General features: G+C 41.1%; 2 protein-coding genes across 6 annotated transcripts in view; one reads left to right on the top strand and one right to left on the bottom strand.

The window, feature by feature from the left end:
• The window catches only part of dnah7 (dynein, axonemal, heavy chain 7), an 82,838-nt gene extending 80,750 nt beyond the window's left edge, over positions 1–2,088 (top strand). For both annotated transcript variants that reach the window (XM_044217753.1, XM_044217752.1), the window contains one exon: positions 1,826–2,088. In XM_044217753.1, the coding sequence (XP_044073688.1) occupies position 1,826 (1 nt within the window). In that variant the 3' untranslated portion in view covers positions 1,827–2,088. The remainder of the gene's footprint in view (positions 1–1,825) is intronic.
• Positions 2,089–2,673: 585 nt separating this feature from the next.
• Positions 2,674–25,303, bottom strand: part of slc39a10 (solute carrier family 39 member 10) — a 29,227-nt gene continuing 6,597 nt past the window's right edge. The window contains exons 1-11 of one of the 4 annotated variants that reach the window (XM_044217756.1): positions 23,011–23,087; positions 22,247–22,330; positions 18,050–19,258; positions 16,872–17,049; positions 10,521–10,696; positions 9,066–9,230; positions 8,778–8,886; positions 8,342–8,656; positions 7,816–7,896; positions 5,528–5,718; positions 2,674–5,342 (exon numbers count right to left, since the gene is read on the bottom strand). In XM_044217756.1, the coding sequence (XP_044073691.1) occupies positions 5,190–5,342; positions 5,528–5,718; positions 7,816–7,896; positions 8,342–8,656; positions 8,778–8,886; positions 9,066–9,230; positions 10,521–10,696; positions 16,872–17,049; positions 18,050–19,237 (2,556 nt within the window). In that variant the 5' untranslated portion in view covers positions 19,238–19,258; positions 22,247–22,330; positions 23,011–23,087 and the 3' untranslated portion in view covers positions 2,674–5,189. Of the gene's footprint in view, positions 5,343–5,527; positions 5,719–7,815; positions 7,897–8,341; positions 8,657–8,777; positions 8,887–9,065; positions 9,231–10,520; positions 10,697–16,871; positions 17,050–18,049; positions 19,259–21,669; positions 21,826–22,246; positions 22,331–23,010; positions 23,088–25,303 lie in introns of those variants that run through there. The other 3 variants (XM_044217755.1, XM_044217757.1, XM_044217758.1) reach the window with 3 other exon arrangements.

The raw sequence follows: 25,303 nt of genomic DNA, 5'->3' as shown, positions 1-25,303 counted from the left end.
TAACTGTACAGCCATCAGTGGGAATAACACCTGACTTATTAAATCACAAATCTGAGATTCAGGTGGTGATTCAAAGGTCTGGGGCCAAGCTGCCTACAAATAATATATACCCACTTCGTACTTAATTTATTTATCTGACCGGTATTATAGTGTATTATATTTTTTGCTTAGTACTTCTATTCCTGTGTGCACTGACGTGATAGTGAGCTGCTGTAACAAAAGAGTTTCCCCTCAGGGATCAATATAGTATCTCTGATTCTGATTCTGATTCTGAAATACAGATGAGATGCAGGTGACGAAACAATCTCTCCTCAAGGTCCATTTAGTAGCTGTTCTGGAGCTTTTGACCGTGTCACTTCTCATCCACGTTGGCTTCAAAGTTAATGGATTTTTTTTAAGTAAATGTTTAAGCCAACGTGGATATCAAGTGCTGAAAGTTCTCAAAAAAGTTTAATTTGAACATCTACAGTACAGAACAGCTATTAAATGGACCTTACGGTGATATTGTTTCGTCACTGCAGGCGACTAAAACAAATAAAATCAAATCCTTGATGCATAACAATTCTTACATAAAGTTTGAGGGGAGGAGGTTTATTGATTCTGCTCCTGTGAATCCCTCAGGGTGTCAAAAGAGAGGAAAGATAATATCTGTTCACGTATCAAATTATGAAAATGGGGCAGATTCCTTCATTATTCAGCTTGTAAACTCCTACGAGACGGCAGTTTTTTTAATCAGAGACCAATATTGTGAGTCTCTGAGGAGCAAGTGAACAACCAGCACCGTACTGTGGCTGCAGCTCTACCCAGGAGGATGTTCACGGACTGAGCAGCAGCAGCTTCAGCACTTTGTTTTTGTTGTTACGTTCTGCCTGTAGGAAGCCTAGCTCCTTTGCTCTCTCATCCTTTTATTAATTAACACAGCCTGATATGGTTTATGACAGAGTGATGGAAGCAGAGTGCCGGTGGCAGAGAACGAGGACTGATCAAGTTTTTCTTCTTTTTTAAATTATTTTTCTCCCTCTGTTCTCTCTTCTTCACAATGCATTCAGTGATTATGAATAATGCACAAGACTGACTTTTTTAATATTCAGACATTTCAGGGCAAGTTATTAACAGAATCGGGTTTTGACAAGAGTGGAACTTAATTAAAAATGTGTTTATTATTTGTGTGCGTGTGTGTGTGTGTGTGTGTGTGTGTGTGTGTGTGTGTGCGGGGTCCACAACAGAGGCTGCGTGGCTGGCTTTGAAATGCAAATCTTCACAGAGGCATCCGTTATGGAACCAGACGAATACTTTTCTGGCTGCAACTCAACAAACTGTTTTTGTTTTGTTTTTTAAAAGATGTTTTTTTGAGTGGCCCAGTTTATCCCTTTTGCACAACCAAGACTTCTTAATAGCCCAAGGGGACTATGCTATTGTTTTATGTAGTTTATGTCCCCAAAGTTCCAATTTGTAAGTTAATGTTTGGCTAGAAAACAGAGATCCAGGTTAGTGCCACTGTTTCATGTTTAGCTTCCTGTCCTGACCTTTGAACCTTAATTACAATCTCACCTTATTGTTTCTTTGACAACAACCATGGCCATCATCATGCAGTTGCCATATAATCAGCTTTGGTTGTTAACTTTGTTGCTCGTCAGCAGAGGCGTACTGAATTTCATTTGCCAGTTTAATTATTCCACTAGTCAAATGTAGTGAATGGAAAACAACCCCGAAATGATAGTGACTAATTGCTAAAGTAGCTAATGGAGGTAAAATAGGCAAATGTGGCAGCCACAGCTTACATTTTAAAAATCACATCATCTGACCCTGTCTGCCCCTCTGTCAGATGTGGCTGAAGCCTGTCAAACGACAGGACATTCCCCAGAGGATGTGTTACGTGGTGCCCGTCTACAAGACCAGCGAGCGGCGTGGCACCCTGTCCACCACCGGCCACTCCACCAATTATGTCATCGCCATGACGCTCAACTCCAACGTGCCTGCTGAACACTGGATCAGACGAGGGGTAGCACTGCTCTGCCAGCTCAGCTCCTAGCCTCTGTTTGTTTCACACGTATGCACTGACGTGTAATTAAAAAGAAAAAGAACACACACAGTCTTCTTTTTTATGCAGTACATAAAAATAAATAATATAACAATGACAGGTAATAACTATAAGACCACTAGTTCTTTGTAACAGGGTATTGTTTGTTGTAAACAATAGCACTGGTTGTCTTCACGGTCTTAATGGAGACTGAAAGAGAAATCTTACTACAAGTAGTGTCAAAGGTGACTGTGCTTCTTGCATGTCCAGATGCCTTAAGTATTAAGTACTGTCATGATTCAGTTGATTGTAGATAACATTGACGTATACAGTATCTAGCACTTAGCATGTGAGCATTGGTGTATGAGGACAACAGTCAACAGTAATGTGCCCAAACACTACAGCAACCACATTAGCGATAATTTATTTAGTTTCTAAATGTATGCATCATTCACTGAGCCTTCACATTTATTTAAGAATCAACTTTGCTAAACCTGCTGATCTGGGAACGCAAACTGAAGCCGGAGACGAGTGGAGAGCGGACCAACGCGAGGCAGAAGAAGATGGATGTGTTATGCTGTTGTGGTTTTGCAGCTGTACACCAGTTGCCTCTGTAACATTATGCCAGAACCATCAGCGATCAGGAGTCAGGGATCTTTTCAGAGTTTATTTTCCTTTTGCAATGGGAAGAATGTACAGACAGGCAAACAGCAAAGATTTTGCATTTTATATCCAGATTACTAAACAAATATACATACAATAAAGCAAAAATGAGAACAATCATGGAATTGTTTTGCCCAATAAACAGTGAAGAAACTTGTTCTTTGGGGCATAGTGTCTTTAAGTGTCACTAACTCTTATCGAACACTTGACAGTACAGTTTAGATTTAAATTATACACGTAATACAGGAACTCAAAAGAGAAATACTGTTTAAAAAAAGGACTCCTAATCTTTTAAAAATACAAAAAACACAATCAAAATGAATATTGTAGGAAACAGAAAATGATGAAGGTAATAATGATGGTATAAGAGCAGAATGAAGATGCATTCAGGTACCGTTTAACAATTGCATTAACATTAAATATGAACATAAGATTAAATAATAAAATGCCTGTAAAAAGATAGAACGGATGCAGAAAAGGTATTTGCTCTCCAACCTGCATCATTAAAAAAGGCTCATAACACCAGTTACACTACGCCCCAAAGAATTTCTCATGATCTTCAAACAGTTCATTTAAAAAGTAACAAAAAGGTTGTCAATATTTTAACTTTGCAGTACAAAGAATGAAAACAAGTTTACACTCGACACAACGTCTGTACCGTTTCACTCATGCTTCATGCATGATTCACTCAGATCAATAACACGAGTTCAATGTGACTGACGATGATTTACAGCCAGTTCAGACATAGATGATGGATGTCACACAGTGACAGGATAAATGAAGCCACACACATCATCTGTGTGCTCCAGCAGCTGAAGCTAGGCTAACATGTGAGCCACAGAACAGCCAATGGAATGTCGGGGGCATTTGTCAAGCACCAGCCACTGAAAATCTACACTCAGGCCAGTTTTGGCACAGAAGATAGCATAGTGACGATAATGTACATCCTCAGAAACATGAGATACGTGAGGAATGCTTGTAAAAAATATTAAAATAATAATAATCTTTGTCGAATGGTTTGATAACTCGGGTTAAACATCCATTAGAAGTGCAGGGAATGGTGTCGTTTTAAAGCACCCAGTGTATTTTTGTGCTGTGCCTGTGATACAAGAGTACTGTCTTTTGCTTTGTCTGTCTCTGATTGTCAGGAATTTCACTGATTCCTTGACAGAAGTACTTTCTAAAACAATTATATAGCAGGAACAAAAAAAAAATTTAGCTGCTCAACTACTGACACTATATAGACCTCCTGTATTTACAGTACATCAAAAAAATGACAACTCGACCTCCCGCTGTAATGAAATGTCCACTGCAGGGCGAACCAACTGGACAAAGCACCCTTTAGGAACTCAAAGAGGCACCTTAAATACATCAAGTAAACTACAATACTTTTTGATGAAGACAAGCTGAACTAGTTTTTCGGAATTCACATTTTGAAGGTGCTGATTCTTATAAAGAAAGATATAATATAAAGGCCTAACAAGGATAGGTCTCCTTTTGGCCACAGATTGTCAAACCCTTAAAATGATTGGTCAGACATTTGTGACATCTAGTTTCTAAACAAAGACAATGATAAGTCTTAAATGCTAATTTGTAAAGGCTTTGGCAACTGTGTTAGATACCGCTATGAACTACAAAGGTTTAAGTAATAAATGGAGAAAGTTGTAGCAAAAAACAAACACTGAGCCATTTAGACAATCTCCCACTCAAAGTCAGGGGAATGCTTTTCTATTTTGACACTGCAGCTTATAGCTGTCAACACATTTTGCAGGTGAAGCAACACAAGCTAAAGGGTTTATTCCAGATGTAGCAGCTAGCTAAAGTGAGCTCTCCGTCTCTTTAAGGACACGGTGACGGTGTGTGGAGCGGCGTGGTGCTGCTCCAGTGGCCTGGGCTTGGCACAGAGAGACACGAGACGTTTGATACACAGCGTGATGACATCAAAAGTCGATGATGAATGGTGGCTGGAACACACACCACAGATGTACGAGGCATGGATGATGGGACACAGCACACAGTCGATAAGAGACGGGGGGGTGTACAACGACAACACACTAACAACAGGTGATGGTGCATAGGCGGCGAGCTGCAGGGCCGTGACAGCTGCCTCTCTGCAGGAACATGCGTCCTGCACCACCTTTACTATCTACAGCTCTTCTTAAGATGGAGGTTACCGCTTCATAGCAGAGGAGGTGTTTTCCAGTTGGAGTGCAGCCTCGCTCTTCTTTTATTCTGCCTTTTTTGCTTCACAGGGAGCAGACAGATTGGAGCTGACAGAGGAGAGGTGATGGGGGAGCAGAGTGTAAACATCACTGGCAGAGTCATGAGATATGCATAAGCTACCGCTGCATGTTTGGAATGGAGGCACGGGCCATGAATGAGACTCACATTGCATGCAAGACTGGGCCGTTACATCGCAAACAAAGCATGTTAAGGCCAAGAAGAACAATTTTGATACATCCTTCTCTCCCCTCCTTCACTTCCCAGCGTCCTGCTCTCTCCTCTACTAGAAGCCAAAATCGAAAACGATTTGGTCTTCGAAGATGGCGATGAGCAGCATGATGCCGAACCCAGTCAGCATGCCCAGGTTCTGCAGCATAAAGTGTCCCAGCTGGCAGCGCTTGTGGTCCTCACTGTCCCCGTGAAGCATTTCTGGCAGCTATGAAAGAGACAAAGTAACCAGTTGGGATCAGAAACAGACTTCCTCGAATTAGCATTGCAAATCAGGAGGCAGAGAGAAGAGGACTGACTGCCCGCGTGGGAGAGGAGACCGTGAACGTTAAGCTGATGTTGTTGGGGGACAATTATCACTCTGGGGCTGTCGAGTGCGGTGTGCCAACTTACCATATCCACCAGGGCCACATAAAGGAACATGCCAGCTGTGATGGCGAAGATCCAGCTGGTTAAATTGTGTGTGTACTGGCCCACAGCTGTGCCAATCAGCATGCCAACGTAGGCCATGAGGGCGGACAGCAGGTTGTAGACAATGGCCTGCTTCACTGACATCCCCGCTTTCAGCAGCACCGCAAAGTCACCTGTCAGCCAGGAGAGACACACAGTCATTTAAACACCATTAAAGCAATTCCCATGCATCCATCTCTTATTCTGACACACATATCCCAACATGCAACACTCGTGTCTCCAACTTGTGTGTCATGAATGACAAGAGGGGAATGTGTCCGATTTCTGTTTACAGTTTGCAAAGTGACGTGTACTTTGCTACATATAAACCCCTCGCTGAATAGCTTGGCACATGTCGTGCTTTTCGTGTTTTTCTTTACTTTCCCTGTCTATTCTGACTTTGCCTCCTGTGATGAGGTGAACTTGTTCAAAGCAAACTCCCTCCATACATCTGCCATCGTTATGTGTCTTCAAGTAGGTGAAAAACAGAACAGGAGCTGCTCTTTCTAAGAAATATGTCTTTAACTCCCTCCTGATACACTTATGATTACATATGCATGCCGTAGCCTCTCTACCCTCTTCAATCATTGCCGGGCCAAATGCGGGAAGAGGCCCAAGTCTCAGCGGAAACGCCCTGGATTTGGAGAGCGAGATGAATACTGAGAAGGGGGTGGCCTACATTTCCTGCAGCACGTAACAAGCGGCCCTTTTCCTTGCTAATTACCGCAATGAATATATTACTACTCTGCACTCATCCATCAATCAAACCCAGAGAAGGGGGGGAGAGTTAAAAAGAGGCAGTCTGCACACACCTCACTTCAATGGCCTTTTTCCCCCTCTTCAACTTACTTTGGTGTTTCCTGCCTCCCCAGTTCCAATCAGTCAGACTCTCAGACACGCCTGCCGCCGCCTCATCTACCGCAATTAACACACCCATCACTGCCAATTAGCTTCACTCTGGGTGGTTAAAGAACCCTCATAATCATCATCTTTGCCATCCAGCTGCCAGTCGGGGATGGCTTTTGTGTTCAAGAGGAGCTGAGAGATGCACTTGTCAAACTGCTGGGTTTGTCTGACAAGCGGCCCTACAGGGGTGAAGGCACGACAGCAAGTGCTCCTGAAGAACGGCCGCTGAATCAACAGGAAATGTGAAATTGCACAGGGGAGACTGATCTCGCAAATCTTCACATGCCGCTTGAGTCAGGACTTGTGCTGCGGTTAACCATCTGGAAACTCGAGTACAACTGAGTAAAAATAGCAATAAAGGACAAAAATGTTGGACCAGATTCAAAGCTCGTAGCCATCTTGTTCTATACGATCCGGAAGCCTCACGGATACAGCAAATAAGCGCAGATGTTTCTGCACTTAAAACAGCTAAATGCTAAGCATCACAGATTTTGAGTTACTTAAATCCAAATGCGTTTCATCTCCCTTTTCCTCACATGGATGCTTTTTCTCTTTTTCCTGTAAACACAGCAACAACAGTAGGACAGGATGCTGCTAGTCAACACAAGGGGGAGCAGGCAGACAAATGTAGCCTATTACTCCGGTTCACACTCCATAATTGACACTGTTCTATTTATCAAACTCACAAACGAGGCATGGAAACTGCACCGCGACAAGACACATCATTAGTACTCATCTGCTGTGGATGGCCCCATTGTCTGTCTTTTTCACCCCACTCTCACCACCTCTTCCTCTCACTATAAACAAACAGGCAGAGTAAAGAAAAGCAGTGCTCGGAACGAAAATGGTCACTTACTGAATCAAACTGAATCAAAAGGGTCCTCGGAGAGAACTAATTAGAATGCAGAGTCTGACTGTATTGAACAATGTGTGCCAGGCACGGTACATCATCTGCTCTGACAGACACATTGACAAGCCATTTCGCTGCTGTCAGACAAAAGCCATTAATCTGGGGAAAAGTACATTTTTCTGGAGTGAAGAGAAGAGTGATGATTATTGACACCACTGGGTTTTTAACAAGTTCCAAGGGACCGAGGGGTCGTGAGACTCCCTCAGATTAAAGTTGCAGCTCAGGTAAGAAAAAGAGCTGTTTTGCATGAGGCAGCGATTTAGGTTATCATTCTGTGAACAAACTGTAAGGCCTTTCACAAAACAGCTTTGTTCTCCACGCTGAATAAATTAAGTGTGCAGTATCTAGTGTGTAATGAGTAAATGATTTGTTTTGTTTAGTTTTTTGACACTTTCTCTTGGTGCACTCCACTTACCAAGTTCATGAGGTAATTCGTGGCAGAAAACAGCCACTGATGTGCTGATGCCTCCTGTCAGGTTTGCACTGAACGCTGCACCTGTAGAGATAAGTTCAGGAAATGTCAGGAAAAAAGGGAAACTGTTTGGAAGTTCAACATTTTGGGGAAATACGCTTATTCACGTTTGTGCTAAAAAGTTAAGTAAAAACCACAACGTATTCGTTTTTACACTTTTGTATGGATTAAACAAATTACACATAATGTGTTATCAGTGAGCTTTAGAGGTGCTGGTAGGCAAATTTGTGATACCTTTGGACAAAGCCAGAATAGCTGTTTCCCCCTGCTAAGCTAAGCTAACTGACGGCTACTTGCAGCTTCATATTTAGCGCACAGACATGAGAGAGGTATCATCTAACTCGGCAATAAAGCGAGGAAGCATATTTCTCAAATTGTTGAACTATTCCTTTAACTCTTTAAAGCCGTTACTTTTATAAAGAGACAGCATTTTATGACACAGATAAGATACAGAATCAGAACCTCTTACCTATAGCCAGGCCGTCACTGAAGTTATGCATGCCATCGCCCATGATGACCATCCAGGCGATGCTGGCTATACCTGCGTCCTTCATCTCCTGGTCTGAGTGGCAGTTCCCACCATGAGAGTGACCGTGGCCATGCGAGTGTCCGTGACCGTGCTGCTTGGCCTTGCGTCCGTTCTCCTTGGTGGGTGACGGGCGGTCTTGTTGGGGGTTTGTGGGTGCCAGTGGCGTCTTGTTGGTGGGAGAGTCGAGTGTCTGGAGCTCTGTGAGCTGCGTGTCGTTGTGACTGTTGTCGCAGGAGACGGCGGTGCTGTCAGGGTCTGGAAGAGAGAGGAGATGTCGCAGTGACGGCCACGGAGACAAAGCCCCCTTCAGCCCGGCTGAGGTTAACAAAGTGCTGTGTAAGCTGCTGCAAAGACTGCATGACTGAACACTTCCTACCTTCACTGAGGGGCTTCAGGTGCAGCCACTCTGCATCTGAGCGCCGGTTTAACTTGTGATCTGACAACTTCCTGCCAATCTTGCCCTCCTCACTCACCTTCTTCATTGCCTGTGAGCAGAGACACAATTTTATGCTCTATCCACAGAAATTCATTACATGTCTGTATCATCAAGAACCAAATTCAAGGAATATAGCAGACAAAAGCAACTGCTTGTGAGAATTAGTGTCTGATAACAGTCAAGGTTCAGCCTAGCCCATCGTCTACAGCTGGGTCATGTTTATCTTACCCCGTGGTCTTTGTAGTGCTTAAACATGCCAATACAGTGTTCGATGATGAAGAGGAGGTAGATGCCGGCCAGCGCTGTTAGGCCCTTCCACACTCCATCGAAGGCTGTTACCAGATCAGTGTTGTGGCTCGTCCCAGGATCGCCGTGGTCGTGCTGCCCTTGAGACTGTAGAGAGGAAGAGGAACAGTGGACGACTGAGAGAAGGATGGGAGTGAGGCAGGAGGAGCGCACATTTATCAGTACATAGATTCTATTTTCTAGAGTCACACAGATCGAATCCCTGAGACCTCTTGCTGTCGCAGTGTGGGTGAAGCAGGGGATGGTTGATGATCACTCAAACTTATTGTGTGACTGATTGCACTCAGATCGGCTTCTTCGACAGAAGAAGAGGCACTGAGAAAATGTTTAATTATCTTGATTAGTTACACACTTACAGTAAGTCCAACAATGTGGGCTTTAATTGTCTCAAAATTCTAAGAATGATATAATTTTGCTCATATTCTTACAATTAAGAATAAATGCCATTCATAAATGTTAAGGCTTGGTCTCCGCTCCCAAATTAAGAGCGCTCCAGAGATCTCCTAGGTCAGTTAGGAGTGACCAGCAGGGGTAGTAGCTACACACTTTCCATATTTATCAAATGTAAAATGATAAGTTAATAAAAGATTCAAAGTTTTACAGTTACAGTTTTATATCAATCATAAAAGTACAATAATCATATTAGCTGAGCTGTTAAAAACAAGAATTTAGGTGTGTTTAAAAGACAAAAAGTTTAAAAAAAACTTAGACTTAAAAAGTTTTAAGCCTGTGGCTTCTTGACCTCTCCTAACACATTCCTTATTTTGTCAGTATCTGGATTTTATATAGCCTTAAGTGTGTGCAAAAAAAGAACAATGAAACAAAAATATAACTAAATACAGAAACTTGCCGAGGAATGTTTTAGTTTTAGGTTGACCCCTGTTTGATTTACATACAGGCATTTTATATGACGTCTGCAGATGAATATCACTTAAAATCTGAACTATATCCATCTCATTTAAGATTTTTTATGAATAATATACCAAATAGCAAATCTGATATTGTAATCATGACAGCCAGCCTGCTATTGGCTGATTCAGTGCTTGAGAAGGCATTTTGGGTAGACATGGTAGACTTATTTTACAACAGGAGTCCCTGCAGTCGGCACTGAAGAATCCCACTCAGACTTTGTTGAAAGTTTTTTTTTTTTTACTTTGACTCATAAGTCAATTTTAGGACCATTTTTAAGACCATTCCTTTGCAGTTTTATACACACTGACCCTGATTTTTGTCGGGAGAGAGAGGGGGGATGACATGCAGCAAAGGACTCAGCTTTAATGGTACGCGCTCTACCAGGTGAGCTACCAGGGCCCCGCTACAAAAGGTTTTTAATCCACTGTCCGCAAATTGTGTTCTGGCCGTCTGTGGCGTACTCACATGGGGCATCAGATGAAGGAGAGCGTCGCCACTGAGCGTGCCCACTGCCAGCGCCACCAGGAAGGTGAGCAGGAACTTGAAGCAGGCTTGGTTGAGGATGGGTACGAGCACCACACCCAGCAGAGACAGCAGGCTGATGATGGTGATGGACACAAAACCCCACAGCCACACCCACACTGGAGAAAGAGACAAAGACAGGGAGAAGGATGAAAGACAAGTATTATTTACTCTACATTTACTGTACAGAAGAGTCAGGAGCCCAGTGCTTGTTAGCCACATCGTTTTGGAGATGCAGTATGACTCTTCAAATGTGAAACTCCATAAAAAAAGATAACTTCAAATGGCAACACAACACAGGACCTGTATTCAAATGGTGTCATGATTTCAGCCAGCTGGCTACATTTTTTAGAGTAAAGACTACACTAACAGCTACAGCTTTACCATCATTTGGCTGAAGGTATTTTTCCCATCTTGTTCACATGTGAATGGAAACCTATCCTCCAGAGGTTTTCAATCTATGTGTCCTTGTGATGACACATGATGCCTCAAGTAAGAAATGTGAAGAGACATTTCAGCAGAACTCTACGGTCCTCATTTTTCATTCATGACACATGAAGCAGAAGAGAAAAAGTCAGAAAGGTACACTATCATTTAAACTGTCGGTCCACCTGTCAGCCCAGGACGTGCTTCAAAAACAGCTCGAGACCGAGTGAGAAAAACTTTATGATTCTCTGCTCACAGAGGACAAAATGTTTAATGTCGTATGAAATTCAATGTCACACCAAAGCTGGTGGTGCGTTTGCTAAAGTGATGCTGGGTCTTTCACTGCTGACATTCAGCTATAGGACATCTACTGACTAAAACACAGTGTGCATGTAATGCACATCTTACAGACAATTGACTTCAGTGAGACATTTCATTTCAAACTAATGCTTTGTAAATATAGTAGAGAAAGGTACAGCAAACATCTGTTCCTCCCAGATTTAGCAGGTTATTTAGGGTATTAATGTTCAAACTGTGAAACTTTTTGTCAAGGTCAAAGGGTTTGAACCTGACAAACAAGAGTATTTGACTATTACTTACCCAATATATTTTCTCCCAATTGGTCAATATATTACAAAATACTGAGAACTGATAGAGCTTAATTCATTCAAACAATAGAACCAAAGTTAAAAATGACTAATAACAGTAAAATCACACTGGCAGACACACTTCCTCGCCTCATCTAATCGGCCCCAGGTGGTGTCGCTTGTGAAGAGATGATCTGAAACATGTCTCATGCCTGACAGAGTGGTCTTTAGAGAGACTGAATCAAGCTGTTACTGTCCCATTACCCAGCTGTAGGATTAAAAAACATTACAAAAAAAAAAAGTATCTCCCCAGGCAGCCGTCTCTTCACTCAAAAAACAGGAGACTGGAGTTCCTCTTGGGGGAAATATTTTAACTGAAGAGGATGGCCCTGATGCTTAAGTGTTGATTACACAGCCACTTGTCATTAGCTTTTGTGGAGCTTGCTACCCAAACCCTGACTCTTATTGTAGGTTTCCATGTGTCCTCTGAAGCCATGACAAACATGGGAGACATTTGGTGTTTTGATGTTGTTTCTCTGCTCATTTCTTCAGGCTTTTCATTTATTTTGTCACCTGTCTGTATTGTGTTGCATTTACTTGCTGGTGAAGGAGTCTTGCATCTGACAGCTTTCTTTTAACTATGCAGTGAAGTCAGTGTACAGGCCACAATGAGCACTGTACTCATTCAGGACTCGACATGAACTATTTGAATTTAAACCATAAGGTACAGTATTTTCACACTACTGACAGCTTTCTCAAGCCCTCTTTTTATGTACTTGCCGAACCAGGCAAGACCCCCAGCATGTAAATGCAACACACATTTGTGACTTGTTTTCCCAACTGGTCTGTGTCTGAAGAATAGTCTGAAGAATTCACCAACATGACAATATGCAAATAAATGTCAGTTTGAAGTATGCACAAAGCACTTAAACACAAATTTGAAAAAGGTTTTGTATTTTTGTAGATGATATTTGCAGTATCGTCTGGCATTTAAGTTGGGTGAAATGTTTGTATTTTTAAAGCAAATACATTTGTGATCTTTACTGTTTATTTACAAATCATTATGTACCTTTGTAAATCTTGTTTTCTGCATTTATTTTGGGCACTGCTGCTATAATACTGAATACTATAATACTAATATGCATAGAGCATATTTTGTGGTACGAGGCAGTCACTGTATTCATATGTGATGTGACGCTATGTTACGCAGTATTGACCTATAGTCTACAGTCTCTATAGTTAGAGGGAAGGTTAATAGAATGGCTAAATATTTTAGATCACATATTGATGACAATAATGTGACAGCATTTTAGATATGTTGTTGATAAGTTTTTCTTTTCTTTTCTTTTAGTTAAACGGTTGTTAGCTGATACATAGCGTAGTTTTCACATAAAAGCAAAGAAATGCTCTATGCTTCATATGTAGCGCAGTAGACCAAAGCTAGCGTCTGCGGATATAGTGCCAGTTAATCCACTGTATTGTGGAGAGAGCCTCGTCATGAGGAAGGACAAACTGGACAGGCTGAATTCATTTTCTCATCATGGATGAAAATGTCTTTAATAACCCTGACTTTCTCGTATTATTGTTCCCACCATTTTCAATGCGCCTTACAAACGTAAAGGTGCTACAGTCGACTGCTTTCTTATTTGTTGCATCAAGCGGAACACCGTGTAACCTTGAGAGGCAACTGTATATCAGCCAGACTCTCACGCTCATCTACTTCTCGGTCTCATTACCCTCTGTAGTTGTTTATGTGTGTGTGTGTGTTGACGTGGAGGTGTACAGGCGGTTGCGGCAGGGCAATAGAATGTGGTGATAAGGGAACAGAGGAGAGAAGAAGGAGACTCACTGGTCTGTGTCTTCTCTCCAATTACGCATCTCCTGTGAGCCATGGATCAGAATAATGGCCCAGGGTGTCGCTTAGGCTCTCCTAATTGGCACAACGCAAAAAAGAGAGGGGAACGGGGACCAGGAAGAAACCAACTGCAAATCTTCTGAGCTCCCCTGTGGATGCCGGCAGGAGGTAAATGAGAGGTAGCTTTGTGGCGTGTGATGATGCCTATGGTTGAGTCTTGGTGCACCATTGCAGACAATCTAGCGCCTTTAGTTTTCCACTAATGAGGAGCCATTCCTGCCCTTTTAACTTCGTGCTGTCTTCCTCATCGTCATTACCCTTTTTATGCCTGTTTTCAGTGGTGGCACACTGCTGCTGGATGGAGGCACATGTGATCCAGGTGTCTCCAGAGGGGAGTGTATAGTTGATAATTAAAGATTTAAGGGGGCGTACAGTTAGGGAGTTCCTCCAATCTCACAGTTGAACTTAAGTGCCTGCTGCTTTGACTGTGTTATTCCATCCTAAAATTCACAAAAGCAACAATAATGATTTGTTTTCAGAAAAATGTCACTTTCTACCTAAACCTAAATTCAGACTGTGCAGAACATCTTATGACCCCACACTTGCCATGTTGTCCTTTGTTTACAGTGGAAGCTTCCAAACTTCTTGCCTACTTTGCGTAACGTAAATGAAAATATAGAACATGAGAACAAATAAATGTACCAGGTGTAAATGCAGCGTGCTCAGATTGATTATCATACAGTGTTCATAATGCATTTTCATTCCAGGTGGATACGTGTTATCTATTCCTAGAGATTTACATGCTCGACCCACTAATACACACACACACCATAACACATCAATCCTAAGAAAAAGCAGCCTTTTCTATGCTTTGCTATTCTTGTGTGCACTGTGATTACTGCTCCTCGTTTGATTTGTAGCAAGCTTTTATGGCTTTATGAGCTAGCTTTATTTCATGACCTGTAACTCATTAACTTTAAAACACTGTGATTTTATGATTTGCATTCTCATAAACCTAGACACACTGTGAGGTCCCAGAGCAGGGCTTATTGACCTTCATTCTTTATGGCAGATATTTCAGCCTTTTTCTGAGTTTTCTTTTTGAATATAATTAATTCAGGGATTTGGAACACAAACTGAAAGAAGAGAGATCACTGGAGGAAAGATGCCTTTTTCAACATAAGTGAGATGGGTCCACAAAAAGGACATAAAAAAAGTCCTTTTTGCAGTTTCAAAATTATCAGCACATGATAGGGCCACTCATTTGCTGCCATAGCAACTAAAATCATTTAATAACAAGGGCACACATTGTCATAGACGCAAAGCATCCTACACAAATCATGAGTGCTGCAGTTAGGGGAGAAGAGATGGATATGATATGGAAAATTAGCCGCCTATTCATTCAAACATCTACTTTCTCCCAGTGAATATGCCAAAAAAACATTCTCTCTTCCTGGGTGGCCCAAGGCACACGTGCCAGGCCGACCTTTATATTCAGCTCTCTTAATACATTCACTGCCTCGTGCTGATGGCCATTAGTTATGCATATGCTCACTGGGACTTGTGATTGACTGGAAGAATGAATCAATTAAGGATTATGCTAAATACTTGCTGCACCCACAAACACATCTAAAAATAACCAATATATTTCCCACTTATTATATGGCTGATACAGTAACTAGCACAAGCCCTCTTACAAACATTTAGAGGCTATAGAAGTGAAGGGGTTAAGTCCTGACTGCCTGAACTGTGAGTCATACTGCTTTTAATTCATGCCATCCACACCTACCTCTGTATGTGGATGCATTTAACTGTAGTTTACCTGACAGGATGTACAGAAATGTGGGGTTTTGACAAATCAGTTAGCAGTTTGAATTCAAGACCAGCTAAGAAAAGGAGTGGGTCAGTAAGAGAGTGACTCTCTCAGTGTGCCCCGTAAGTCATTTAGTCACAGACCGCTCCTGTAGAGCTGCAAAGTGGCTACAGTGGAGGACTGGTTACATTTAGCAGCTTCCAGAAGTGAATAACCATGAATACGAACGGTTTCCTGGAATAAACGTGGGTTTTGTGAAACCTTTCTGAGTATAAATAAAGGTTAAACAAAGGTGATTATACTGAGATAATTCTGTGGCAATGTGGCTGCATACTTGGCAAAGTGTTATCAAGATCAAAGAGCACAGTTAACAACAAACAGGAAAAACACCTATCTTATTATGAGACTGTAAAATTTAAAAGCCTATTCTCTAACCAAAAATTGTCCACGCCTGCTGTCTTACATTCAAAGCCATTAGACATTATGCTTTCTTCTTCTGTAAATAAAAGTTAATTAAGCATTGGTGTTGTAGAAATACAATAAGCTTGAGATTAGTCAGCAACTATTCATTGGCTCTCAAATTACTTGACTGACTTTCAATATCCTGTTTTTTTTTTATTTTTATTTTGTTTTAACTACTGTAATGTCAGTGTTCGAATTACGCTCTGGTGACTGTTCACTGCTGCTCTGGATAGCAGAAAATGTACTGAAATTGAGAAAAGATGGAGCAAATCGTGGACATACCCAGTGGATTATGGTTGCAATTCCTGGTTCACTTCAATTATTATTACTATAAAATATGGCTTGATTAGTTCAAATAAACATTCTATTATACAGATCTGCCACTCCTCCCCAAGAGAGGAGCTCATCCTGATAGCATCACATTATAAATGTGGTGGTTTATGGTGATGTCCGTGTGGTTTCGTGATTATGAAGACAGCGGTTTCCTCTGGCCGATGGCACCAGATAAAGACAGTAACTTACAGTTGACTTTTTTCACTTTCATAGACCAAATTCTTATCACTATACATGTTACTCAAAACTTGTTCTGTAAATTAATCCATTGTTTCACTAAAACATAATTCCATTCAATGTTTCAATGATATCTCACCTTCTCAGGGTTTTATTTCTTTCTTCCATCTTCTGGCTTTTGTTGTTTTTTTAGGTAAAGTCACTGACGAGTGAACTGAGAGCGTGAGTGATGTTAGCGTGCTGTTAATGCAGTTTCTTTTGTCAGGGTATTAGTTTTATGCAGACTAATGGTGAGGTTTGCAGGCTCTTACTGCACTTTGGGCAAACCTCAAACTCCCAACATGCATAATGAGGATAAGCACCGTCTTTCCCTGCCTTTCTTATTTTCACTGTAAAACATGTCTTGCAGAAAAACAGAGAAATAAGAATATCCAAAACAACATCCTGACAGACATAAAGTCTGCTGGTTGTAGGCTTGTTTGGGTCTGAAGTAAAACCCTGATTGAGGTCTCAAGTACTTTAGACTGGGCTCTTAGCAGTGTGGAGGTTGACAGTCTTGCTGAAATTATTGTTTGTTTCATTCTACATCGCACGTCTTTTCAGTCAAAATGGACTGGATCAATAAGATACTTGGCTCTTACCGGAACTGACGGGCTCCAGGGCTTCCTGCTCCACATCCATCTGGTGGTAATGGCGGATGCAGACACGACTATCTATCTGGTAGAGCAAGGCAGGACACAGGTAGGTGAACTGGCTGGGGGAGATGAGCGATTCGGGACTCAGGCCATAGTAGGTGAGGAGCTGAGTCAGGTTCAAACACTGGAAGGAGAAGGAGATGGTACAGTATGAGGAGAAGACACCACTGGCCATGACACAACTGAAATAATAAAATAGAATTGTCAGTATTGTGACATAAAAACTAATATGCTCCATGCTAAATTTATCCATTGAATATCAAATACTCACGCCTGTAAATGTGGTAAAAGTGGCTGTAAAAGCAAAGTACTTAGGTGAATCGATGACTGGTTGGAACATACTGACATACGGACAGTGGAGTGGAGAAGTCGATTATGCTGCAGGAGTGGGCTGAAAACTTTGAGTGGTAGTTTTGATACTTTTTTCCTCTGGAAAAACTTGTCACTATTGAATTCACTTGTAACAGACATATTCCAAGCTTACCACAGCTGCTGTTCTCCATGAAGGAAACAAACAAATAAATTCTTACAGCCACATTTTAATCCTACATTGGGGGTGAGTGTTTGATAGTCAAAAGACAGATTTTGTGTGAAGTTATCACTTTAGAGGTACAGTTGAGGATGTTTTGAAGCTTACAGTTTTGATTGATACACCAAGCTGCTCCTTAAGCAAAGCTTTCCTGGTGTTTTGGTTTTAAGAACAAGAAAATCCCTTTAAAGGATGTGTCATAGGTGATCAGAAAGTCTAAAAATCAGTAACCATTAAGATAGCTTTCTAAAAAGCAAATTTCTTTGAAACCTAACACATCAACAACTTTACAAGCAGTAGTAGTAACAAAAAGACTCAACATTTCTATTCCACAATTCTGTGTACGCAAACAAAGAAAATAACGTGAATAATGTAAAATCTCAAAGAATATTTCTGAGAAAAGGTTTCAGTTGTAGTCATCTGGACACTGTTTTCAGAATCAAGACGTTTCGGCTCCCATCTGGATTCTCTATTGAGAATGACTTCCGGAGCCGAAAACGTCTTGAATTTTTTCATATTTGAAACACAAGTTCTTGAAGTGGAGCTTTGCGCATGTCAAAGCTAACATCAGTCAGTGAGTTCAAACAGGTCCTACCTCCTCATGCTGATGAGACATTCCTCCTGGATGGGCAGACAAGACAGGGACTGGCAAAGTGGGGGAGGCAGGCCCTGCTGGTGCTTCTCTTTTATCTTTATGAGAATGGCTGTGATCATGTTGATGGTCATGGTCATCAGACACAGGTGTGAGAGGAGATGGGGTTTTGTTTCGCGCTCTCTGTCCTCTGGTCCTGGCTGGCTTTCTCGGCTTCTTGGGCCGACTTTCTGTAGTGGCAGGAGAGGACTGTAGCTCCTGAGGGACTTGGGACGGCTCCAACTGGGGAGAGGGCTGCTGTTCTTGATTGATGGGAGGAATGTCTGTGCCTGTCTGCACTTCGTGGACATGAGTGTGGTCATGTTCGTGATCACTGTGGTCATGGTCACTGTGAGGTTGAGAAGACAGGTCCTTGTGGTTAGAGTGCACCTGTACCTGCTCATGTTTGTGCTCTTTGTCATGTGCGTGATCATGGCCGTGGTCATGATCATGCGTGCCCTGCACATGTCCATCAGAATGTTTATGGTCACTATCCTCTACCTTGGCGTGATCATGATTATGTTCTGCATCATGCCCATGATCGTGGTCGTGATCATGTTTATGGTCATGTCCTGTAGGTGCACCAGCAGCTGGACTGGCAGCAGTAGTCTGCAGGCTGCACCGCGTGGGAACTTGTTCTGTGTGTGGATGGTGGGAGCCAGGCTTGTGGTGTGGATGACCACGCCCATGCCCGTGACCCTGGTTATGGCCTTCATTGGTGGATGAATGTGAATGAAGCCCTTCCTGCACATCCAGCAGGTCGAGGTGAGCTACGTGGTCATGGCCCAGATCCTCATGATCCACACCTACCACCTTCACTTCACCCAGACCCAAGCTAAACAGCAGACTCTGAAAGCCCTGGAAATCTAGCCGGTCTTTCTGGCCGTAACGCCTGAACAGCTGCTGGATGTAGAAGCGCTGCTCCTCCTCTAGAGAGTGCCCCTGAGGACTCTTGGACCCCGGGGACAGGGTGGCTCCTCTCACGTATGGAGCCTCCGAAATCTGCAGGTCGCTGTGGGCGTGGTTGTGGTCGGCATGGTGATGTCCACCGTGCTGATGGCTGTGCCCTTCTCCATGGCAGTGGTTGCACTGATGGAAGAGGAAGGTGAGCACACACAGGAAACAGAACTTGGTGTGCACGTGGACTCGCATTGTCCCCTTACTTCTGGTCTCCTGCCAAAACAGGAAAGTAAAAGTATCAGAATTTGAATCACTAAAAAGCTATTCTAAAACCTATTGTATAAATTAAAGCAGGTTTTTGGAGGATTGTTTTTTGGCTCTATCAAATGTAAGTCCTTAGTCTTAGTCTGGTGCCAGCAGCCATGGTAATTCCAGCTCCAATAGCATATATTAAAGCTGCTGCAGTTAGTAGGTATCCTGGAGCTTTTGTGGTCCCTGGAGTCCTAGGGCACAGTCACATTGTCACAGTCACATTCTGGGCAGCTGCATCTTGCTCCATATCTCCTAACCCAGTTTTAAGACCACAATGACAAAAGACCATGGTGACTGTGTTACTTTTAGATGGTTGGACTGATGGGGAAGACCTGTAGAAAAATGTCTGTTTTATCATCTGCTCTAAATTATCTGCTGCCTAGGCCTGCCTACAATATCAGCATATTGAAAGTTGGACTGAAATATCACAGTATTCATATTTTTCTGATATTGATATTTATCTCAATATGACAAATGTGCAATGCAAGGAATTATGTTCCACTGTTATGCATTACATCAGAAGTCTGTATGCATGAAAAAACTAATTTAGTTTGTTTTTAATTACTATTCGCTTGGAATAATTACTTTGGACAGCAAAATTTTGCATCATAACACAATGATTAAATCACCTCAATGAGATTCCACTTAAAGTCAAGAAACAATAATACTGAATTATGGACCGGCCCCAACTGAAAGTAAATAAGGTACAGTGGCTGAATGTAACAGTATATTCTCACACATTCACTTTTAAAATTAGTCATAGTAAACTCAAAATTATCACGGGTAAAAGACAAGTGGTAGCTTTTACGTGGACTCATTGTAAAAACAAAATGATTGTGAAAAGGAACCACTGGTATCAGATTAATCAACCCTGATGTCATTAAATCAGTAATCAATTTTGGCCCTAAAAAGCCCGATCAAAGCTTCTCTAGCAATGATGCACTGACACACTGACATCTTATAGTGTAACGGGGTCAGCATTAGTTCACATTTAATTATTAAAGACAATTATAAAAATATAAGATAATAAGCCTGCACATCATACATAAATACAACATTCAAACCACCTAAGCTGCTACCTTTAGTTTAGCAGATCTAATAACTGAATCAGGGAGCCTTCTGGAGCACAATAAACTCTCTACTGAGAATTGTGTAACAAATTGCTTGTTTTCCCCCCACTCTAAAAAGCCTGAAGCAGCAATATCATTCCAGTCAAATGATCCTCACAAGGTCTCTTGTGAAGCCTGTGGGTGGTTGATGCGTGAGGGGTGGGGGTGGGGTTGGAGAGGAGTAAAAAGAGGTCAGATGAGGAATACTGCTGGATAATGGTAAGATGGCACACAGTAGAGACCAGAGAGAGACACAGACACACACACACACACACACACACACACACACACACACACACACACACAGCCTTTAACAGCCAGCTTGTTAGCAAAGTTTATACCGGATTTACAGCATGCACATCATGAGGGAATAGATTTGTGCGGCGCAGACTATAGATACTGGACTAAATGTTAAAAACAAAGAGGGCGATTGATCCTCCTTGAAGTTGTCAAGGCTAGTAACAACAGACTGCCCACTGTAGGCTTGTGAGAGCAACAACATTTGATTTCTTTCTGGATACCCACATAAAGCAAGACATTTCAAAACTAAAACTCAGAGGAGAGGATACCGAAAATAAGTCTGAGATCACTTAAATATTATTACGCAAGAGCTCATTTTAAAACATATTGGTGAAAGACTTAAAATGGGCTGCCGTTATTCAGTTTTTTGGTAAAGCATGAAAAAAAGCAACAATCTACCACTATAAAATGATCTATCCAACAAAAACATTTTAATCCCTAACTATACAGTATTTGTATCCATCCCACTAAAATATTTAGCAGAGAATTCAAAAAGATTCAGCTTGGCTAAAGCCCTTGTTTGTTCCTCAAAGCCTTGATCATCGTGCAGACGACATCAACAGCTTATCAGCTAATGACTATTAGCTCGTTACTTCCTCCTCCCCATATAACAAGATCAAGAACTTGTGTAAAAGCAGAATTTATTTTCAGTATTTTAAAGTATGTGAGTACGTAACGTAATGTCATTTAATGGGTAATTCTTTTGTCAAAATGTAGACAAGGATTATTGCTGTCACTGAAATTTCTGCACAAACTATAGTTAAAAAGCAGCTAAAATAGCCCCAACTTGTGCACTTTTACAGTGAGTCATTTAGGTGATAAACCACATGGCACAATTCAACACCTTCAAAAGGCCTTAAACAAATCAAACATTTTAAATCCAAATAAATCAAATAAAAAGTTACTTAACACTGACCTAATTCTCATTTATAACCTTTAGAAAATGGAAGTAAGGCTACTTACCACTGTGTGCCCTTAAATGAGTGGTGTGTAAAATTAATTGGCCAAGAAGTGAATGATGCCGTTCTGACTCAAGGCTGCAGACATTAAGTGTGGTTTCAAGCCTACTTCACGGCTGTTGACAAGACAGTGTTTATAAACATGAGACAGCAGTGACCTATGAACCTCACAGCAGATAGGTTGAGGCAAAACCAGGACCTATTTGTAAGAGCACACCCTCTAAGCAGCAACAGAGCCTGCTGTGTTTTCCTGATTAGAGTCTTTGTTGTGCTTGGCATTTCAGGGAAACAAGATCTCTATTTAGTATGAGAGTTTCTGTGTTACATAAACCACAATCTAAAAAGTGAGAATTCCAAAAATTCTTTTACCTAATATTCCAATAAATGAAACAAAATCTACTGAGATATACTGCAATATTCATTGCAGAAACAATTGTTTGTTTCTATTAAAGGTTATTAATGCAGGAAACAGCACAGTACCTATAAGTTATTGGTGATGTAATCCCAATTTATTTCAGCACAACAAGATAAGTAAATAATCTTATCATTGTACTGTGAAATACAATAACTCTGTAACACACCGTAATACGTTTCCTCCTTCTTGGCCCCCAGTCCTGATGCTACTGTATGAGGGGGGGGTCTCCAACTCTTCTGAAACATGCACTCTGGAAAAATATTAAAGAAAACAGACAAGTGAAATGCAGACTCATCCGTACACAATTTTTACTTGAAGCCAGTAGAATATTCCACTCACATGACAAATGGTTATCTGATGCAGTGCTCATGTTGTCACAAAAAGTGAGTAATGTGACAACCTCTTTGTAACCAGATAAAATTAGCAAAGTTTGTCTTCACATGGAGATCGTGGCAACTATAATATATCAGTGCAGTCAGTTTGGGATGTATTGAGGTTGCCTGGTCCTATTTTAAAGCAGAGTTTGTAACTCCGGAGTGCACATAAAACATATTAGACCTTCATCATTGAAGACATTTTGACATGTCACAGTGGTGTGACATGTACAGGTGTTAATTATAAACATAATGATGGCTGAATTCCATTTAGCTGCTTCAGTTTCAGGTTGCTGGTGTTTTGCATGCTGGCTCACTGTCACACTGTCCAGACTTACACTCACACTTGAATACAACAGATGCTTTGTTACTGTCATTAGTAACACGTGTGTATTTCCTACTATGATAAGTCAAAATGTCTGCTGTGAAAAAGACCTATTGGACACCACAAAGTTTTCAAAGATATTAAATATGTCAGGAAGAATTGTGAGGCCAGCACACTAGGAATTACAAAATGGACTGAGAAATAAAAAAGACAAGTGCAAAAAGTGCTAACCTGTCAGTATATGGACAACCAGGTGCATTCAATAACCAATCAAAGTAACAGAGCAAATGGCTTCTCATTGGCTAACAGCAATCTGTGGAGAAAAAACATTCCTGTGTGCCCGGCATGCTCAAATGCCCTTTCAGTACAACAGACACTTTGACAGAATTGGTAGAACAGGAATTGATGCAATCAATACTGAGCTACTGATGTTAAAAGACAAACCCAGCTGTTCTATTGATCTATCTTTAAAATAACTTAAACACAATGCTTTTCATAATATCAAACTTGAAACTAGGGTTGCATGATATGGTAAAAAAAAATATTTTGCAATTAATTTGACAGATATTATGACTGCGATATCATTCACAATTAGTGGGAATGATAATTTTTGCATCACAATTTTAATTTTCACTGAAACAACTATTAAAATCATGATGATGTGACATTTGTTGGGGTCTGTACCAAACAAACATGTTTTCCTACATCTGAAGAACAAGATTTGTAAGCCAGGGCATCTCTAATTGTGCAGCCCTAATGACAATATACATGAGAATATAGATGGTGGAAATGTTTTGCCCTTTTTAATGGTTCATAATGATAACTAAACCAGTGTATAAGTTCACACAAAAATGAGAAGAATCTCTTTAAGAATTAGGCTACTATTAGCTGTCTCCAGTTTAATTTTGTAGGCTACAACTACCAGATGAGCATGAATGTGTTATGTCAAGTACCCAAGTTGAACAGCAGTAAAACTATACTACTATTAACTATATAAAACTTACAAAAAAAAAATCTTATTTCTGTCATTGCTGAAACTGTTTTCTATACATTACTCCATGCCTCAAAAATATTTTCCCATGTCTTTTACAAGTTGTTGATAAAAACAGGAACCCTGTTATGTCTCTCAAGGAAAAAAAACTGACTTTGGCTCTTAAGCTGCTTCATATGATTCTCACGCGACCATACACATCCTTCTCTTCTAAGTATCAAGCCAGTGTATGCAGGAAAACAGAAAGAGGAATGAAGCATAAAAATATCTTCTGGTATTCAAGAAATGGCATCAAATGGCAAATGTTCTTTGTGACAAAACAAGATAAATAAGTAGAGTTTTTTGTTTTTGCCACTGGCCCTGATCTAATTTATATTTCTTACAAAATACAACGCACAATGCACTATCATTCTCACAATATCTCTGCATTAAGAAAAATGTAACTCACATTACAGCTTTCTTTTAATGGTTTCCAACAATATTTGGTATTATGTCCAATACTGTTTGGAATAATATCCTTGAAGAGAGGGGTGTAAGTGTGGTTCTTTTGCAGCAGGAAGGTTTTCAACAAATAAAGGCAAAGAGACCATTTTATATTGCCTCGTACTTGTACACCCCCAAAGTACAAGGGAATGGCATGTTCACTCCAGTAGTGAAGGGGGTATGTTCAAATTAAAATAGGCAATTATGTTGCTCTGTAAAGGTACATAAATAAAAAGGTTTCCCAAGGCTGTGACTGTTACATCAGAAACAATTAAGCTTCCACCTTTTAATGCATACTGTGAGGCCAGGGAACTATACCACCAAAAGTAGATTTCAGCTGTCACATGGACCCAACTCACAGCAGACGGTCTGTGGGAATCTTAAGAGGACCACGATCGGCTGTTGTATCATGGAATTCAAGAAAGTAAGAGACAGATGACACACCTGAGTGACACATCTCTGCTGACAATCACTGAAGACAGCTAGAGAAATAATAGATTGTCAACTGTTTTCAGCTTACCCATTGGTGTTTCCTAAGCCTTCATTCAACAGTGGTGTGCACAGTGAGACGTTACCAACACTGGCAGACAGAATGTGAAATCATTACAGCTTAGCTCAACTGTCCACAAGAAGCACAAGCAAGTATACACCTCATGTTTACAGACACAGTGCTTGTCATTACATGGACAACAACCCACTATTGCTGCAAAACACTTACAGATAAAAACAGTGATCAAGGTAGTCATTTTGACAGGTTAAACTAGCAATCCTCTGATCAAGAGTAGCTATTCTGTGGAATTTGTCATAAACTGTGCAGTATCTCCTGACTCAAGTACCTGGTATATTCACAGTAATATAGAAAGCCTTTATCTTTTAACAGGCAGCCTGATAATAGCATTCATTATGGCAGACTCACCACAGGTGGGAGCCGAAGACATATGTTTCGGTATGAGTTGATCCCGATCCCAACGTACTTGTCGTCAGCTGTTTCAATATGAAGACCAATTATTGACCAAGAAAAGTCAAATATTTCCAAGTCATACAAATTCA

Source organism: Siniperca chuatsi, linkage group LG12 (assembly GCF_020085105.1).
Source record: "Siniperca chuatsi isolate FFG_IHB_CAS linkage group LG12, ASM2008510v1, whole genome shotgun sequence".
Lineage (NCBI taxonomy): Eukaryota > Metazoa > Chordata > Actinopteri > Centrarchiformes > Sinipercidae > Siniperca > Siniperca chuatsi.
Note: the sequence above shows the minus strand (reverse complement) of the source record. Positions and strands in the feature narration are given on the sequence as shown.